The sequence below is a fragment of the Quercus lobata genome, chromosome 11, assembly GCF_001633185.2.
Source record: "Quercus lobata isolate SW786 chromosome 11, ValleyOak3.0 Primary Assembly, whole genome shotgun sequence".
Lineage (NCBI taxonomy): Eukaryota > Viridiplantae > Streptophyta > Magnoliopsida > Fagales > Fagaceae > Quercus > Quercus lobata.
Window position 1 is genome coordinate 20643536 of NC_044914.1, and position 16201 is coordinate 20659736.

Below are 16201 nucleotides of genomic sequence, written 5' to 3' on the forward strand. Positions count from 1 at the left end.
TTCTAAATTCGAGAACCAACAAATTGTTGTGTTCGGCTGAAACCTTTCCATTCCTTGTAATTCCGCCATTTTGGTATTATCTGCGTTCCCCAAGTATTGCCTCCTACAAATTGACACATAAATTATCCCTCTTCATTTTGACCTTTCTGAATCAATAAAGTTCTGCTAGTCTCTCTAATGCTTCTCAGAAAGCTCTGATCCTGGTTCAATCAATCAAATTCATGAGAGCTGACTGAAGCCAGGTTGCTCCCTCCTTCCCAAATAACAAATTTCACATAAAACCTTGCCCTGTTCTATAAAACGTAAGTCCAAAAGTATGTCCCCATTCTTCTCATCAGACAATTTCAAAAGTTTTTGATTCAATTTGAAAAAACTTTCTACCCTCATCTCCTTTACTAACCAGTGAATTAAGTTTCAACAGAATACTAATAGACTACCATCCCCACTGTCACAGTGTCATTCCCCCCCCAAAATTTTTTTTCCTGTTTGTGAAATATTGGAGGAGAGCAGGCGGAGCACTTGTGTTCCCTTAGACATGAATACCAAATGTTTTAAACTTGAAGGCCTTCTGCATTTGCAACTTGCATTAGCCTCTTTGCCATCTAGCATGCATCAAATTTAGTATAAGTAGCTCTGTAATCTGCAAGAACTCTCAAAAGTCGGATGATAAAAGGTCTAACAGCTAGCACTTATCCTGTAGTCACATAAAAAAGCGATCCACTAACCAGCTAAGATCATTAACACATTCTTAACACAAAACATAGAGACTGTAATATAAAAGAGACATAAATACATGTCAACTCCTTGGCATAAATACGAGTGACAAGACACCAAGCCTTGTGAATCAGATTTCAAAAAGCAGTTCTTCAGGTCACAACATTAGTATTGTTTTTAAACTTCTTCTGTTTTATTTTTTACATAAAAGCAAAGTATTGTTTTTAAACTTACTGGGCAACATGTATAACATGCACTTCATTGTGAGCATATTGTTTAGGTTCATCCACTCAAAGTGCATGGAAGTCTTTACCATTGATATTCTGTCGTGAGTTTATTTTAGTATACTAGTTCAGCTAGCCCAATTTGAGGGACAGACTATTTTGATCTGAAAAACAGATATTCACTTTCTAAAAGAAATAATGCTTACAGATTTTTATTTATTTATTTATTTATTATTATCAATCTTTCTTCTTCTTCTTCTTTTTTTTTTTTTTTTTTGTAACTTCTCTTTTACCAATTCATTAATACCTCTAATATCTTCTTCTTTAGCTATTTGTATCTATGAAGCAAGTCCAGCAACTGGACAGAGATGCAGAATTCCTTGGCACACTTCATATTATTTCAGAAGTGAATATTTTGGAGTATTCAAAGTAACCTAGCCACTCTGGCCACTCCTGCATTAACTAAGTCATCTACTGTCATAAAGTCTGGTCTACAAAAACTGATCATATTAATTTATTACTTAAAAAAAATAAGGGCAATGCACAAAATAGATAACAAATTTAAATAGAACAGCCATCACATCTTTTTTTTTAGAGAGCAAGAGAGGTATACTTTCCACTGTAGTGTAAACTGAAACTATAAGTTGGAGCTACTAGTGTATGGCAAATAGTGATTTCTGAAAAAGGAATATAGCCTTCAATGTCTTTCACACATACTCCAAAGTGAACTTTAAACGTGCTCCTCGTGCATGGAAGCCATTACAGTTGATACTTTGTTGTGAGTTCATTTGAGTATACTACTTCAGCTAGCCCCTGTTTGAGGGACAGACTATCTTGATCTGGAAAACAGATATAGTATTCACTTTCACAAAGAAATAATGCAAAAGCATTTTTTTGCTCTTCCCTTTTTCCAATTCATTAATACAATATCTTCTTCTTCTTCTTTTAATATTTGTATCTATGTAGCAATTGGACAGAGATGCAGAACTCCTTGGCATGGTTAGTTCAGATTATTCCAGAAGTGAATGCTTTGGACTATTCAAAGTAACCTAGCCACTCTGACAACTCTTGCAGACATTAAAACATCTAGTGCCATTGACCTTAGAATTCTGGTCTAGAAAAACTGACTCATATTAATTTATTACCAAAAAAAAAAAAAAAAGGCAAAGCACAAAATAGATGACAAATTTGAACAAAACAGCCATAACAATTTTTTTTAATAGAGAGAGAGAGGTATACTTTCCACTGTAGTGTAAAATGAAACTAAAAGTTGGAACTACTTGTGTATGGCAATAATGAGAAGAAAAAGAACTTCATATCACCAAGACTAAATGCGTAGCAGATCATAAACAAGCATCAAACTGCATTTGCAGCATTACTTACTAGAGTTATACTTATTTCAGCCTCAATTATATCAAACAGTGATTTTTGAAAAAGAAATTACAACCTTCGATGTCAAACTTCAAGCTAGCCCTCATGCATCCCACAGTTGGATCAAGTATATCATGTCAAGAGTGTTAAATTCATTTGCCACGAAAACACATCCTGTAGCCTAAAATCAACCTCCCGTCAAGCGGATACATAAACTTAAAGGCTAAAGCTCAAATTGGAGAAATGACAAAAGGCAAGCTAGAGTATCATTTCATGCACAAAAATAAAACTTTCTAGTAACATAGAGCAAATTCATTGAAGAAATTAACTTTTACAAGGAACCCACAAAGGGAACAAAAAAAAAAATCCTTGTAAAAACGGCTAAACACTGAATATTCAACCACCATTCATGTATGCAAATAGCTTTAAAAAAAAAGAATTTATCAAACTAACATCTACTGAATCAATAAGCACTAAGCCAAGCCTAGAATCAATAATACATGTACATCAGATGCCCCGAATATTAACTTCCAACTGCTCGATCCTCCGAGCAAGATCATGCTTCCCACAATTCTTCAACCCATCAGTAACCATATCAAAACACCGCGAAATCGGCGTCAAACCAAACTCAGTCATTTCCACCAAATAATTAGCTGCCTCCACAAACTTCCCTCCCCTCCCACACATTGTTATCAACATGGTATACACCGGCCTATTCGGGGCGTGCCCCTTCACCTTCATCTCGCTAAAGAAACAAAACGCATCATCAAACTGTCCCCTCCTACACATTGCCTTTATCAAAGGCGCATACAAGCTCGGAAACGGCTTATGCCCTTTCTCAATCGAATCATTCAGCAACCTAAACGCCTCATCCACCATCCCCGCCTTCGACACCGCCGGAATCAAAATCTTATACGTATTAATATCCGGTGAAAGGCCTAATTTACACACTGAATTGAAAAGACTAACGCAAAATTCGACCTCTTCGTCGTTAGACTTGGAGATTGATTCGATTAACGAATTAAAGGTTTCGAGGTCGGGCACGAAGCCCTGTTTCGCCATCTTTCTCGCCATATCCTTGGCTGCCTCGAGATGGCCGGCGTTTAACAGGCCTTCCATGAGGAGATCGCGGCCGCGGACCGGCGGATTGAGGCCTTTTCGGCTCATTTCCTCGAGAAAGTCTTGCGCTTCTCTCAATTTCCCGGCGGAGCACCAGGCATTGACGAGGACGGCGTAGGTTCGCTTGTTCGGGGCGAGGTTTTTCCGAACCATGCGGCGGATTAAGGCGTAGGCGGCATGGAAGAGCTTCGCTTCGCAGAGAGAGAAGAGAAGGGAGTTGTGGATTTCAATAGTTTGTGGACAGTTTAGGGTTTTGTGTGATTTGTTGAAGATCTCGACGGCTTGGTCTATGAGGCCGTGCTTGCCGTACTGTTCGATCAAGTACGACACCGTTTCGGGGGAGAGGGAGAAGGAGTGGGATTGGGATTTGTTGAAGCGGTGGACGAGGTCCCACATGGTTTGGAACTTGCGAGCGCGAGCGAGGGATTTGATGAGTTCTTCGAACTCGAGAGAGGTGGGGTGGTAGTTGGGCTGAGTTAAGGCCCAGTTGAAGAAGCGGTGGGACTCGGTGGCGGAGGAGGAGCAGGCGCGGAGGACGCGGAAGACGAGCTCGGAGGTGACGCGGAGGGAGAGCTTGTTGAGGGTTCGCTCAAGGTAGAAGTCGCGGCGGACGATGTTTGAGACGTGGTGGATTGCGGCGAAGTACTGGTCGTTGTTTGAGACGGCGTCGTTTTTATTAGGCGATTCATTGGTGGCGGTGGTGAGGGTTCTTGAGAAAGAGAGGATGAGTGGAAGAGTTTGGGTTTTGATTTTGGTATTGGGTGTGTTTGTTTTGTAGAGGATAAAGAGTTGGGTGAGTTTGAGCTTTGTGGACTGAAGGAGCATTTGATTTTTTTTTGGGGGGGTCTCGAACTGAGATGAGTGAGCTAAGCTAAATAATGGCTATAAAATTGGAGCTTCACAAAAAAATAAAAAATAAAATTAACACAATTTACCCTAAAAATAACTTACATCAATTCATATAAATTATGTAAATTTCCAAGTTTGCTATTATAACTGGTCAAAATGGCCAAATACCACTATTTACTAAAATATATATCAATCTATCACTGTTTTAGAAATATGTATAGATTTACCACTTTTTAGTTACTCGAGTTTTTCATGATACTTGAGTTCCATGAATTCGAGTTCTTTGAAAAAATACCCTTCAAATTTGCAGGAAAATTTTTCCATGGAACTCGAGTACCCAAAAAGTGATAGATCCCTATATATTTTCAAAATAGTGGTAGATTGATATATATTTCAGTAAACAGTGCTATTGTGCCATTTTGGCCACTATAACCGTTTAAATTTATACTGATATTATTCATTTTACATTTAATTGTTTATTCTTGAGCATGAAGAAAGAGAGTGGATGGTGGTTGTTATGTGTGAAGAAAGAGAAACAATTAATAAAATCAAGAAAAATTGATATTTTAATAAAATATGGTATAAAATAGATAATTTAATGTGGGGTGTTATAAAAAGTGAGTATGTAAAATAAAAATAAAAAGTAGATTTTTATGCTAAACTAGACAAAAAAAAAAATTTGTAGATGTAAATGTTCCGAGGGTTGTCTTGTAGTGGGAAATTTTGGGTTTAATGACAGGTTTGCGGACTGGACATCATCAGTGTGTGTTTCCTCTGTTTCCTTTGCAATTCTCATTAATGGACCATGGTGGAAAGATTGGGGGATCTTAATCTACTAATGGTCTCGACCAAGAGGACCCATCCATATCTCCTTACTCTTACCTGTTCATATTGTAGCAAGAGGGTTTTTTTTTTTTTTTTTAGAGAATAGTAAGTATTTTTAATACACACAATAAGAGGTATTTTGACATAAGACATTTAGAAGAGTTATTCATTAAAAAAAAAGGGGTAGGCAAATAAATGAATGCAGTGAGAAATAATGTGGCCGGTTTAGCTAAAGGTTAAATAGGAACATATCTAAAATGATCTTCTCCAAATCCACACAGCAACCAACAGTTAGAGCAATGAGGCAAATCATACAAATGAATAGTCCAGAAAGATGCCATATTGGTCACCACAAAGCCAAAACTCAAGACTTCAAGTTTCTCCATGAAAAGCTAGAGGCAAGATTGACAAGCTGGAGAAACAATTGCCTGTCGGCCCTGTCCTATCAAAAAAACAAAAAAAAAAAGGTGCCTGTCTTAGGCAGGAAGATGCACTATAATCAAGTAAGCGGTTCAAGCCTTTCTCAAATTCACCATGTCCACCTTTGAAGTCCCTTGAAAGGTATGCAACTACCATGATACTCTAATGAGAAGGTTTTTTTGGAATCCAAAAAGCTCTGATGGCAGGAACTTAGCCTGAAAGTCCTAGAATAAATTATATCTACCAAAGAAGGTTGGGGTCTTGGCTTAAGAAAAACAATAGGCTTTAATACTGTCTTAATTGAAATATTGACCTGGATGGTAGCATCCAAAGGGATAGCTTGTGTATGATGTTGTTGAGAATCAAGCATAAAGTTAGACATCATTGACTCAGAAGAGGTCTTGCTAAGTCAATATCACCTATATGAAAAGCAATTGGGAATGCAAAAAGGGAAGTTGTCAAAGGTGTCTGTTACATGGTGGGGGATGGCATTTCAATAGATGTAGGAATGGATTCTTGGGTCCCTTCAATGGATGGTTTGAAACCAATACCAAAGGATGACTCAATTGCGGTAAAATCTTTAATGGTGTCGAGCCACATCAACCCAAGAACCCATAATTGGAAAGAAGACAACTTGATGGATCTCTTTGATACGGAGTCTATTGAGGCTATCAAGAGAATCTCAATTCCTTTAATGCCAAGGTAGGACAAACTAGTGTGGTTTAAAGATCCAAAAGAATGTTTCTATGTCAAATCGGCTTATAGAGTGAGCCAAGAAACAATTAGACAATGCAAATAATGATGTTTTGGGGAAAAACTATGGAAGTTGAGGTTACATGAAAGAGTAAAGATTTTGCTATGGAGAAATGGGTCCATTCTCTTGACCGCAAAAGATAACCTAAATCAAAGAATGTAACTTGCTGAATGCTGATAGTATTTGTTCCTTTTGTAATGAGGCCAGAGAAACAATAATAGACATCTTCTCTCATTGCATAGTGGCCAGAGCCATATGGTTTAGGAGTAGTTGGAGTTTGAGAACTAACACTTAAACATCACCAACAATCCTGATATTATCAAGATGGTTTATATCTTATAAAAATAGTGCTGACCATGCTACCTTGAAATGGCCATCACATTGGAAACAATCTAGAATTTGAGAAACCAAATTCTCTATAACAGGGACGAAGCAGTGAATATTGTCAAAAACATAATCAATTCAGAGCATAGAGTCATTAGCATACAGTGACTAACGATGAATAGAAGTGCAGCCTACAGTTAGTGGCGGTTCTAGGAATTTTTTTAGAGTGGTCACTAAGAAACTTAAATTATACAAAATTTAATAAAGAGAAAATTTGAATATATCAATGTCACAAAAAATTATTTCTCCACAGGTGGACATGGCCGGAGAATGGACAGTTTCTCAGCTGATTGATTCGGATACAGGTGGCTGGAATCACCATCTAGTTGAGTCCTTATTTCTTCCCTTGAGGCTCAGAGGATTATGGGCATTCCATTATGCATGTCACGGCAAGAGGATTGTATTATTTGGCCAAGATGTAATTCGAGCGTGTATTTAGTGAAAACGTGTTATCAAATGCTATGTGAGCTAGAAAATAGTGAGGGGGCCTACCCACAAAAGTAAGTTTGCAGAAAAGAAAGTGTTAGATAACTCGTTATGCAGTGAATGTCAGATTGCCCCTGGGGATTCTTTCCATGCCCTTCGGAGTTGTGAAGCCCTTAATTCTGTGTGGTTACCGAAATTTCCATGGCTCCGAAGTCGGTATCCTCAACTGAGATCAGTTTCTGACTTGGTGAGTGTTATCCTAAAGGAATCGGCTAGACTAGATGAGTTTGCAATGGTGGCTTGGTCTGTGTGGTTTCAGAGAAATAAATTAAGATGTAATGAGCAGAGTTTGCCCATTCATAAGGTCTTTGAATCAGCTTCTATATTGCTGTTCGAGTTCTAGCAGAAACTCCCTACTCATGGTCCAAAACCGAAGCCAGTCCCAACTAGATGGAAGCCCCCAGCCCTGATGGTGCAGTTTTTGCTGATTCTGGAGAAGCAGGAGTCGGTATTGTTATCCAAAATGAAAATGGGGAAGTCATGGCAGCATTATCTGAGAAAATTGCCCTTCCTTCATTGGTGGAAATACTGGAAATGGTGGCAGCAAGAAGAGCTGCTGTGTTTGCAGTGGAGCTTGGTTTTCAACGTGTTATTTTTGAAAGCGATGCTGCAGGTGTGATAAAAGCTTTGTCTATGAGGGACTTGGCTCTTGCACTAGCTGGTCACTTAGTTAAAGACTTCTTGTCTATAGCGGGTTCTTTGAGAACCTTCTCTCTCCCATACTAAAAGGCAAGGTAACAATGTTGCATATACCTTAATAAGGGAGCTAGTTTTTCTTTTCCTTTGTAAGTTTGGACAAAGGATGTTCCATCAAACATTTTATATTATGTTGTTGAAGATTTTCCAACTTAATAAATAAACCCACTGGGTGTTGATTCTCAAAAAGAAAATAAGTCACAAAAAAAACATGCAAATACAAAAATATTAGTTTGAAATCCAGAATATGTTGGGATCATGCCTAGCAGAGTAGCAGCATTAAGGGGTTATTTAGTAATGGACCCAACTATTGGTAATGCTAAAACAGTGAAGATTATAGTGGAAATTTGGAGTGTATTTTTCTTGGGGTTGAATTTCTTTTGGCCATTAACCCCTTAGGCCTTTACAAGGCTGGGATTCTTGCCTTGATTGACTTTAATGCAGAATTTTGGCCATCTTTCACTGTTAAAGTTAAAGACATAAAAGTTGATAATTTCACCCAATTGCATCACAACTTAATATATTTCGACTTCTACCTTATACCCACATTGAAAAGGCACCATACTCTAGTGTCTTGATAACTATGTGCTTCATTTATCATTTGTCTTCTTAATAATTTTTATCCCAGCATATCGGGTTTCTCTAGAAAGGTATTAAATTTTGCTTCTGACTGAGGAAAGTCACTCGTGCCAGCTGAATACTAGATGGAATTGATGAGGTAGCCTAAGGCCTCAAGTAAAAAAAAATGCCCCAAACTTTAACCAATAAAGTTATTTATAACTAATAAATAAAATAATATTTTTTTATCAAACAAAAAACAAGCAAAAAAAGCCATAACATTTTTTACAACACTTTTACAACAAATTCTATATAGCTGGTTGTTATAACCTATTATTAATAGCAAAAAAATAATTATAGTGGTGGGTTCAATTAGAAAACAAAAAACAACTTAACACCTAGTATTTGTTGTGAAAAATATTGTGAATGTTGCACTTCTCAAAAAAAAAAAAAAAAAAAAAAAAACCAGGGAAAAACACACAAAAAAGTTCACAACTTTTTTCACAATAATTGAGTTAGCAAACTTTTACTAGTTCTTATCTAGATCTACCATTAACATCACTCTTTTACTTACTACTATCAATCTGTCACATCAACAAGTATGAAATGTTTTGTCAAATTTTTTATGTCTATAAACTTTCTAAAGTAAGAAAAAATTCTACGTGGTTTATGTTAATTAGTAGTAATTTTGCATCTAAAACAAGATAATCAGTTTTCGCCTTAAGCCCCCAAATGCATCAGGCTGCCCTGAAGTCACCCAATTGCATTACAACTTATTTAAGGTAAAAAAAAATATTTCTACTTTTACCTTACCCACATTGAAATGGCATCATGCTTTGGTATCTAAACAACTATGTGCTTCATTTAATATTTTTGTTTTCTTAATCCCAGCATATTGTGTTTCTCTAGTAAGTAATTAAATTTTGTTTCTAACACAAGAAAGTCTATAATTGAAAAGATAATTAATATGAAGGAATATGTTAAAATTGTTACAAATTTTACTATATAAAACTTATAAACTGATGTGATAATGAATATGATTAGTATAGATTTAACCACCTAATAAATGAGTATTTGAATTTATTTTTAATGATTAGTGACACTAGATTATAAGCTTTGTATAGTAAATTCTACAGTATTCCCAAGCTCAGCATCACTCTTAATATGAATGTCGGGTCATTTCATTGCTCACAGCTTAATAAGAAAGTCAAATTTGAAAAATGTTCCCCGGCAATATTCTCCTAGAAATGTTTCAGACAAAGGATTGCTAAAAAATCTTCCAAAGTTTCAATTCTTTGTGGATCAGGTCCAAAAGCACTTCAGATGGAATTCACCTTCAGTACAATTTGATGCTTTTCATATGGACATGTAGGAATTATTGGAAGACATTCCAAATTTTTTCTATATTCCCAAAATCTGTGCATCAATCTAACGTAGCTATGGTAGAACGAGTAGCAAATTTTACCTAAAATGGTGTGAAGCAAAACGCATGTGCAATATACTTGATTCCCTTAGTCTTTTTTTAAATAATAATAACCAAAGGAATCATGTGGTAATTTGTAACATTATGTAATTGCATGTTTCTCATCACTCAAATTCTTTCTGTACTGAAATTTTTCTAACACCGAAAAATGCTAAGTTTTATATGAAGGGATTGAGATCAGGTGAGCATTACACCTAATGTAATAGCTCTCAATGGCTGAGATAGAGAATCGAAAAAAGTAACTTTCAATCTTAAATGAAATATGAAATAAAAGAGATGTTTTAGGAGTATGAGATACGCGGATGAGGTGAGGCCCTATCCATTCCATCTCTTGAGCTCCCAAGAAAATCCTCCTTCCCTTCAAACTCCATCTCTTTTGACTCTATATTCGTGGGCACCTGATATCTATGATATGGTTACATTGAATAAATAAAGTGAAAAAACATTTAAAAAGTGAAAGTGGTAAAAAAAATTTGTCAGCCGAGAGGGGGCAACTGCACTGAGTGTTTAGGACATTGCACCTGATCCTAATCTGATACGAAGCTTCAAAACCATGCGGGGAAAAAGGTTTGTAGGTTGACAAAATGTTTCTAGTAATGATGTATGTTTTGCATTAATGTGTTTGTTGTGACCTTTTTGTCGTATAGAAAATAGGCAATTTAGAAGGTATTTCCTAGGTTAGGATGATGAGAATAAAATCAGGTCATTCCTCTAGCAAAACCCCACGACAATCTTCCTTAATAGCATGTTGAACCAATGTTATAGCAGCCTTGTCACACAGCTTCAGGCATAACTGACACTTCACTCTCTAACAAGTAACAACCCATCAATACTTCATCAAGATGCCCCATTGCCAAACCCAAAGGTCTTCCGCCATTGTAGTTCGTTCCAGAACCAGCCTGCACTCCCTTCTTAAACATCTTGTAGGCCAATCACAGACAAGAATTGCACTACACATTGGGCCACCACAATCTCAAACTCAACACCTATTTCCCACCATTGCTGCTATAAACTCGACTCTTAGGCCCACCCTGACCTGGAAAAAAAATAATTTATACATAACATACTTAAAATTTTATGATTTTTCTACCCTTAAAAAAAATAATAAAATCAAATCAAATTTGACCACCCTAAAGCCTAAACATTATTAGGCCCAACCAGATATCAAGAAAGAAAAACCTTTAGACAAATATTTTGCTGGCTTCTTCTTCAGACCTTCATCGTCGCCTTCTTGCTCAATATCTCTTTCTCGGTTCTTTCTTCTTTTTCAATATTTTTGGATCCGAGAGTTGGCTTAATCCTAGGCGGACATTGATTCAATTGTTTTCCTCAATGTGCAAGACATATCCTTCTGGAAATCTTCCAGTCGTAACTTACCAGTAGTCTCTGCATGAACAAGAGCCATCTTTGAAAGAATGGAAGCGACTTCTATCTCTCACCAAAATTTCCAATCTATAGACTCTAGAGATCAGCTTCATCACTGCATGGCAGTCCCTGCACACCCTCAAATTCTTCACTATTCTTATAACCCTTTCCTCACATAATCTTGCCATTCCAAAAGCTAAAGCAAGCTTCTCACTATGCCTAAACACTGAATCTTCCTTTTCTTCCTCTTCTATGTCATGCAAAACACTCCCAACCTCTGGAACGTAACCTCCTTCAATCCTAAGCTTTGAGGTTATCTCCCTTAATTTTTCATAGGCCTCTTCCGTAATCTTGTCCTGTTTTCCACCCGCCACAAAAGTATACATGATCTTGTCAACTTCAATCATGCTCCAACCAGGAGTTTTCTTGATCTTCTGGTCAGTCATTGATCTTCTTACTGTGGCAACATCTTTCCATTTCCCTGCTATAGCATAAATATTTGACAAAAGAACATGGTCGCCAGAATCGCTGGGTTCAAGTTCAGAAAGCCTTTCCTTCACTTGCTCTCCCAACTTGACATTACCATGAATGCTACAAGCCCCAAGAAGAGTCCGCCAAATAATAGCAGTTGGTGAAATTGGCATTTGACAAACAAAATCATAGGCCTTCTGCAACTTACCGGCTCGACCATATAGATCAACCATACAACCATAATGCTCAATCACTGGTTCTATGCCATATACATCTTTCATCTTAGAAAAATATTTACAGCCTTGTTCAATTAGACCAGCATGACTGCAAGCATATAATATAGAAATAAAGGTGACCCCATCAGGCCTAATTCCAGATGCTTCCATATCATAGAAAAGCTGTATTGCTTCTTCTCCATTACCATGCATTGCAAGTCCTGCTATCATTGTTGTCCAAGAAACAATGCTTTTATTTTCCGGCATTCGCTCAAAGACCAATCGAGCCATGCTCACGTTCCCACACTTACAATATGTATCCATGAGTGCATTATTCACTGAAATCATCCAAAGAAATCCAGCTTTCTCCAGGAACCCTTGTAAAATCTTTCCAAACTCAAACGCCCCAGCCTGAGCACAAGCCGATAGAACCCCTGTCAAGCTCACCTCATTTGGTCTCATTCCCACCCATAACAATTTCCTGAAAAACCCAAATGCCTCATCAAAACAACCATTTTGAGCAAACCCAGCAATCATACTACTCCAAGAAACATCATCTTTCACAGGCATCTCTAAGAACACCTCCTTAGCCAGCTCAAGCTCACCTGCTTTAATGTACCCAGCAAGCATGACATTCCACGACGTCAAATTCCTAATCGGCATCCTATCAAACATTTCCTCTGAACCCTTTACATCCCCACATCTAAAACACGCAGTAAGCACCGCATTCCAAGCCACAACATTTGGTTCAGACATTTCCTCAAACACCTTCCGTGCAGAACTCACACACCCACATTCTGCATACATACTCACAAGAGTCGTCGCAACAAAAAGATGGGTATTTAGGCCATGCCTCATAGCATCACAATGCAACTGAACCCCACCTCTCAAACACCCATAATTGGCCGCCCCTTTAAGCACAAACGCAAAAGAGAAGCTATCCAAAACACATGCTCTTCTACGCATTTCGACGAATGCAACCAGAGAATTCCGGGAGTTATCGGATTCAGCGAAGCCTCTGATGATAGTGTTGTACATGAAAACATCTGGGTCTGGGAAGTGATGGAAGAGTCGGCGAGCGTAGTCAAGTGCATCGGATATTGAAACAGCACAATTGAGGAGGAGCTTCCCGGCTACTATGCGATCGGTGTCGAGGCCTGTCTTGCACGTAATGGCATGGATTTGCTTCACGGTTTTGAGAGTCTTGCACTTGTGTAACAGAGAAAGGCAGAGCTGTTCTGTGAATGAGACTGTGGCCGTGCTCTTCTTCATTTTGCTTCATTTTGTTTGATTTGATATATGTCTATATCCATCCATCTATGTATTTTCAATAAATATTTTATAAAATAGTTCATGGGTTGCTAGCGAGCATCCGCAGCATTGAACTATTTTTTTTTAGCTATTTGAATCTCAAAAAGCTATTTTATTTATTTTATCTATTTATTTTACAAAATGTCCGATAGCATTAGATTTATTTTAGCTTTTAATACAATAAAAAAATATAAATATCATAATAAAATAATATATCTCACTACTAAAAAAACGCCACAAGATTTATTTTAGCTTTCAATACAATAAAAAAATATAAATATCATAATAAAATAATATATCTCACTACTAAAAAAACACCACAAACTGATCAATAGCATAATCCACGACCACTGCCAACCAAGAACAACACACAACCATTGCCAAAAATCCAATATATCCAGATTTCAATTATATGAAAAAAGAAAGATTTCAACAATCATATCTACATGAACTTCCCTGCCCACTTGATCAAAACCAATAGAAAGGGTTGGATTACAAGGACCCACATTCCATCAATTAAAAATTAAGGAAAACCACAAAGCCTCCAAATGAAAATCAATGGATCCAAACCTCCAAATGTCTATGAAGCACCCTAACCCATCAGTTTGAAGAAACAAATAACATCGACCAAAAAAAAAACCCAATTGCAAAACAAAATCTTTTTATTGTTTTTGTTTTTGATAATATGCAAAACCCAATCTTGAAAAAAGTAAGAACTGCCCTTGCTTCCATTGCCAATTCTTTGTGATTGTCTCTGAAATTATTTTATGGGTTTTGCTTTCAGACCCCGTTATAAGTAAGCTAACCCAAAGTCCTTTGTGTTGTATCTTTCTTTCCAATTACTGTTTTATCCAGAACTTATAGCTTTGGAGGATGTATAGGTTGGGTAGAAAGTAAGGAGGTCTTTATACTTTGCAAGATACATCTTCAATGATTTTGCCAGAGTCTATTTCTGTTGTTCTTTCCAAACTTGCTACTTGTTCGCATGAATTTTCTATCAGTTCTTGTAATAAGACTTTTGATGCTGATGAATCTAATTGTGGCATTGCAGATTAGGCCATCCATCTTCACAAAGGTTAGCTTTGTTGAAATCCATTGTACCTGAGATTTCTTGTTTCAATGATAATAAAAACCTTTCTACTTGTTCTGTATGCCCTCTTGCTAAACAAAAAAGACTACCATTCACTTCATCTACTCATGTTTCTGTTCCCAATTTTGATCTGATTCATGTTGATATTTGGGGTCCATATTCCACTCCTTCTTTAAATGGCTCTAGATATTTTCTTACCATAGTCGATGACCATATAGATGTACTAACACAATTCTGATAATCAATTTTTAATTCAATCCTTTTTTAATATGATTGTTAATTTCAATCAACCATCAAAGTCATTAGATCTGACAATGAACCTAAATTTGCTTTGGACCTTTCTATGTTTCCAAAGGAGTTGTTCATCAACTATCTTGTGTGGAAACCCCACAATGAAATTCAATAGTTGAAAGAAAACGTCAACATCTCCTTAGTGTAGCTAGAGCACTTAGGTTTCAGGCCAACTTACCGTTGAAAGTCTGGGGTGATTGCATCCTAACGCTAACAACTACTTTTCTTATAAATAGAATCCCTAGTCCTTTACTGCATAACCTTAGTCCATTTTAGAAACTATTAGGTCATCCAACTTCCTATGCCCACCCTAATAGGTTATCCACCTTCCTATTCCCACCTTAAAGTATTTGGATGTCTATGCTATGCCTCTACCTTCAAATATAGATCCAAATTTGACCCTAGAGCTAAGGCATGTATCTTAATTGGTTATCCTTTTGGAACCAAGGGATATAAATTGTATGATTTGGTTACTAAAACTTGTTTTTTATCCCAGAGACGTAGTTTGTCAAGAAAATGTTTTTCATTTTAAATAGTTGTTATCCAAACCAGGTTCACAGCCTATTTCTTCTTCCTCTCCAGCTCTCCTCACTTCATTTTCCCTCCTCAGTAAATTACTCCAAATACTTCTCCATTACCTTCTGCAAAATTTTCTCCTTCTTTGGATTTTGCTACTATTATAGTACCCCCTGATGAATTCCCTGATCTCATCCAACTTGACCTCATTCATCCTCAACCTACTCCGCTTGAACCTCAACCAGATTCAATACCGCTTAGAAATTCAACTATGATGCATAAACCTCCTTCTTATCTTCAGCATTACCATTGTAGTGAGAGAAGCTAAAGCCAAAACTGAAGTTGGTGCAGAAGCCTCCTTCTTATCTTCAGCATTACCATTGTAATTTGGCTTCTGCCCAACTTCAGTTGTGGCTTTAGCTTCTCTCACCCACCCAAATGAATCCATAGCCTTGTACTTTGATTTTTCTATATGAGGTTTCACAAAGTGACTTTTGCAAGAGGCAAAGGTTGTCATTCAAGCTTTTGTGAGGAGAATTCAACGTTGATTCTCAGTCTTCTTGATGAGAAATCTATTCAAATTCTTACTAGACATCCTAGGATTAATTATTTGAAGCTAAAGTTGGTGTCTCAGGCCTGAAAGTCTGCCATTCTGAGCTTTGAACTTTTCAATTTGAGAAAAGAACTTGGAAGAACAGAGGAATGGCTAAAAGACTATCACAAAAGGTGGGGCAAGGCTCAGCATCAAACCTATCCCTTTCTATAAGTATATTCTCTTACTCTTATACGTGTTCGATGTACCTCGACTCAAGTCACTTATGTAGAATGAATTAAAGCTCCCAAGGTTTAACAAACTCAAAAATCATCATAATTTTAATACAAATCCCAAAAGTACTTATGGATGATTATCTAAAATTAACTTTTAACTTTTTAAAAATGCATTCTAAAATTCATAGCAGTTTCTAAGAATGTGTCTGCAATCCTATTTCTCAACTACACTATTTTTTAATCCACCAACAGAATCAGTGGCTGCAAGCAACACACCAAGGTACGAGATTC

The 16201-nt window shown here is 37.0% G+C and overlaps 2 protein-coding genes across 3 annotated transcripts; both read right to left on the reverse strand.

Annotated features, from left to right (window-relative positions):
• Window positions 1-2691: 2691 nt before the first annotated feature.
• Window positions 2692-4267, reverse strand: LOC115966219 (pentatricopeptide repeat-containing protein At5g18390, mitochondrial). Its single transcript, XM_031085465.1, has one exon. The coding sequence runs from the start codon at window positions 4251-4253 to the stop codon at window positions 2817-2819; it is 1437 nt and encodes a 478-aa protein (XP_030941325.1). The 5' UTR covers window positions 4254-4267; the 3' UTR covers window positions 2692-2816.
• Window positions 4268-10531: 6264 nt separating this feature from the next.
• Window positions 10532-13285, reverse strand: LOC115967432 (pentatricopeptide repeat-containing protein At1g74630). Of its 2 annotated transcripts, none has more exons than XM_031086525.1 (2): window positions 11099-13285; window positions 10532-10919 (listed from the first exon to the last, which is right to left on the reverse strand). In XM_031086525.1, the coding sequence occupies exon 1, from the start codon at window positions 13204-13206 to the stop codon at window positions 11257-11259; it is 1950 nt and encodes a 649-aa protein (XP_030942385.1). In that variant the 5' UTR covers window positions 13207-13285; the 3' UTR covers window positions 10532-10919; window positions 11099-11256. The 2 variants fall into 2 exon arrangements, with proteins under 2 accessions (XP_030942385.1, XP_030942384.1); XM_031086524.1 differs by having other exon boundaries at window positions 11063-13285.
• Between the last annotated feature and the right edge of the window lie 2916 nt (window positions 13286-16201).

Bases quoted from the DNA above. Each gene is read 5' to 3' on its own strand.
- LOC115966219 (XM_031085465.1), bottom strand. From the start codon at position 4,253: ATGCTCCTTCAGTCCACAAAGCTCAAACTCACCCAACTCTTTATCCTC.
- LOC115967432 (XM_031086525.1), bottom strand. From the start codon at position 13,206: ATGAAGAAGAGCACGGCCACAGTCTCATTCACAGAACAGCTCTGCCTT.